General features: G+C 35.1%; 1 protein-coding gene across 1 annotated transcript in view; it reads left to right on the top strand.

The window, feature by feature from the left end:
* Nucleotides 1-3528, top strand: part of LOC109834091 — an 11613-nt gene extending 8085 nt beyond the window's left edge. Inside the window, exons 3-7 of the mRNA XM_020402002.1 lie at nt 804-921; nt 1053-1171; nt 1531-1717; nt 1892-2035; nt 3167-3528. Of these exons, the coding sequence (XP_020257591.1) occupies nt 804-921; nt 1053-1171; nt 1531-1717; nt 1892-2035; nt 3167-3451 (853 nt within the window). The 3' untranslated portion in view covers nt 3452-3528. The remainder of the gene's footprint in view (nt 1-803; nt 922-1052; nt 1172-1530; nt 1718-1891; nt 2036-3166) is intronic.

Below are 3967 nucleotides of genomic sequence, written 5' to 3'. Positions count from 1 at the left end.
TATGACTATTGTTAAATTTGACACATGTTTAATGTCATGAAACTTAAATATGTTTCATGCTTAATAATTATTATTTGTCATACTTTGAAGCAATGTCTGTGAATTTTTTTTCCAAGTAGTTCCTGATTGAGTGCCTAAGCTGAATAAAAATTCTAGCTCCGTCTCTAGGTTGTTATTCACATGTTAAAGAACCTAAACCATTAAAATAATTTACAAACCAATTAAGCTTTTGATGAGTTAGGGTGTAAGTTGTTGTACATTCTTTTTTGTATTTTTATTTTTCTCTTTCTTTAAGATTTTTGTTAGGTTAATATGCATTAGACATTGGTAAGTGGTTATGTGGGACAAGTTTTTTCATATTCAATAATGTTGAACAGACCAATAATTGGCGGAGTTAGTGTGCTACGTCTTAGAAATTATAGGGTAAATTTCACAAAAATCTGCTGAATTTATTTTCACTATAATGGCTCAACCTCGCTTAACTCGTAAGTGATTAATAGATGTCCTGAAGTTGTACAATTACACCACATCCATCCACTTCGTCATGGGTGTCCTTGGACATCACAATGCAGTTTTGGTAACTTCATAAAATGATGTAGGTCTTGTGATTTTAATGAGAAGTGCGAGGGTGGTTCAACAAATTGATATAGTGTGCATTTGGCAGCTCTGATGTTTTTCAGTACTTAATGGTATTGTATTAGTATAAATAAAATGTGTCTTGAACTTTCTATTTCTATTTCCCAGATTAATATTCATCTTATTCTGCTAAGAATATATAAGCCTGAGCTTGGTTATTTTTATAGGCTGTACATAAAGCAAGCTCCTTCAAGAACCTCAATAGAGGGCCATGAATCAGAACCTGAATGGGAAGAATACAAAATTAAGGAGACTAACATGTTTACAGTTGACAAATATCAACAGGTGAATCTTTTCTTTTCATTTTTCAATTATACTTTAAAACTAGGATTTTTGCGTCTTAGGATTGTACTATGTTCATCTTTTTAAGATTATGATGGTGATTACTTTGAGTAGTGGTGCTCTTTAGTCTTCAGATTGGGTTCTTTCCTAGAGAGAAGGCTTTTTCTCTAAGATACCAGACTGCTGGAATGTTGGAAACTGTACTTAGAGCTGGTGTACTAGGAGAAGATGACACGGGGGAAGAATCTCCCAAGTAAGTATTCTCGTCATTGGATGACTTTCTTTATGAGACACGTAAGTTTTTCTTCAAAAGTTCATGAAATTTTTAAGTAACCATAAAACATTAGTCTGCTTGCCTTTCAACTCTAGGACTGTATATTTCTTAGGCTACCCAATGATGTATTAACTTTATATTCTGAACCAGTGCTTGATCATCTTTTAACATACATTCTTGAGTAACTGTTAGTTCTAAGAATCTTTTCAAGTTGGGGTCCTGGCAACTTTGAGTAAGTTTGAAGTTTCCTCCACCAATAAGAGTGTGGACTTTATGATTGGTGTATTTATTACTTGTTTATAGGTTCTTTCAAGCTTCTAACCTGAATCTTTCACTAGACATCTGAAGATCCCTTCTAGGCGTCCTTCTCTTGTCTGCGAGAATTGCCTTTATTCATTTCAGAAGGACATGAGGGCGAGAGCCTTTCATATATTAGACCCAAGGGGTGCCCTTGACATGCTTCTTATTTTTCTCGAAGAAAGAGGAAATGAAGCACCCGATATCTCTACTTCATGCAGCTTGGAGGTTAGTGTCTTATCAACTAATTGTTAAAATAGCAGTTATTTCAATCTCATGTTATGCCATCCCAATTTTCTGGTTGAAACTATATAGTATGATTTATAATTTTATATATATTGATAAGTGCCTTGCTGCTTTCTTCAACTAGGGCGTGTTCATTTATCACTCTCATTCTGGCAGGATATCTCAACTAGGGTAACTCCATTGCTGGGCCAATGGAAAGGCCATTCTGTAACGAAACGAAGTGGTGTATATGGGGCAACAATTGCAAACGCTGATACCGTTGCATTACTTGAAATTGATGACAAGGGTCAGTTGATTCAGGTTTGTGACATCTCTGCTGCAAAATCTTCCTTCAGATTTATGCAACACCAATTTGAGAAATAGGTGTCAATAATCAACATTGTATACTAAGCAATATTTCAAACACCAGTATAATGTAGGCTTACTGAAAGTATCTTGGACATTGCAAATTTTAAAAAATGTTAGTATGACTTTGTATCAGGGGGAAAAAATAACTGGCACGATGATGATTGATTGCAACAACTATTCTTTTTATTTCATTTTTTAGTGAGGTGGACATCTCCTGGAAATAAGAGTTCATCTCAGTATGTTGGAGACAAGCCTTGAACGTGTGACGAACTACTATCAGAAGAGAGTGCCTTTATCATTTCCCCTTGAAGTTCGTCTTAACATGACAATATTACCTGTTCGTTTTCATCCCGTTTCCCATTATCCGCTTCTTACAAGGCTATATAAACATTCAAATAGCTGCTTAAGTGCTTAATAATGTATATTTCCAATCTTTTAACTTCAAGATATCGGTTGAAGTTTCGGTTTCTACAACCTATCATTGCTATAGCATATCTTTAACGAATAGCTTGCTGGGACCATTCAGTATATTCTAAATTATCTTGTTGGAATTTTTGAATTTATTTCATCTAGAAGTTTCACCATAAGCTTATCACAAGCTTTTACATATCTGAAGGCCCTCCAAGGTTAGTCAACATGGGTGGCAGTAGCTAAAAAATTACCTATCTTTCTAACTGATAAAAACTTCTAAGGATTGATGTAGTGCTGCGTTAATGATGCACAAGTATCTTTCTTTTCAATTTGTTTTCTGTTTTTTAATTCTTATGTGCATCGAGGTCACTCCTAAAGTCTGCTCCTTGAACCAAAACTTCCAAGTTGTGCTGAGAGTTGGGGATTATAATTTTATACTCTTAACATACCTCCAGGTTATGGCCTACAGGTTTTATTCATAGGCTGAAACCTAGATAATCTTACACTGCAATAGTTTTCTTCCTGTAAAATGTTCATAATATGTATCTAGTGGGATTTGAAACTGAATCATTTTGAAATCTAAAAGTTCCTTCCATCACACCAAAACTCTAACAATCACTTATTGTTGACAAGATATATGAGCAAATTCTTCTTCTGCGATTCCTCTATCAGGACATAACTTCAACTTCTGGTGGTACAACAACAAATGTTCACTGGACAGGCACAGTATCGGGCAATCTCATCAATTTTGACGGAGGATTCCAGTTTACCCTATTGCCTGGAGGAATGTACATGGGATGCCCTGCCGATGTTGCCAAGAGTGTGGCTCAGTCTCAATCCTTCCATCTTGAGTTCTGTTGGATGGAATCACTGCAGAAGAGGCAGAGACTAATACGAACTTATGATAGTGAGGGCCTTGCAGTATCATCAACATACATATCCGAGACCAAAGTATGAAGCACTCTAACAGGATCATATGTTGAAAAAAGAGTGAAATTTCTATTGAAAGTTTAATTTTTCTTCTTTTTTTTATTGTGGAGTTCGGTAAAATCACAGGATCGCCATGTCATAAGAGCATTAATAGTGTTGAGGCGTTTCTCTCTGTTTTTTAATAATAAGTTATGTGGTGTGGGTCTCAAAATTGATATTTATTGTTGAAAGAGCAAAAATAGAAGAATCTGAGGTTTAACCTATCCTTTTGACTTCATGCATCTTTCTTGGTTACCAATGTTTGATGCATAGTACTAATTGTCAAAATATTTTTTTCAGCGTTTCGGGGCGAGGTGTTAAACTGATGTAGACTAAAATTTGATGGATTGATAACATTATGAATAAAAGTCTTCAAACCCAAAATGTCTTCTTTTATTAAAGAAGATGCACTTTAACTCATCCTGATGCGAAGGCTTATCCACTTCAAGCCTTGATAATTATCTTTACTATATCATACTGTCAGCAAGGCTGGAAATTTGGTTG

Source organism: Asparagus officinalis, chromosome 3, assembly GCF_001876935.1.
Source record: "Asparagus officinalis chromosome 3, Aspof.V1, whole genome shotgun sequence".
Classification (NCBI taxonomy): Eukaryota; Viridiplantae; Streptophyta; class Magnoliopsida; order Asparagales; family Asparagaceae; genus Asparagus; species Asparagus officinalis.
The sequence above is the reverse complement of the archived record's forward strand: the minus strand, read 5'-3'. Positions and strand labels throughout refer to the sequence as shown.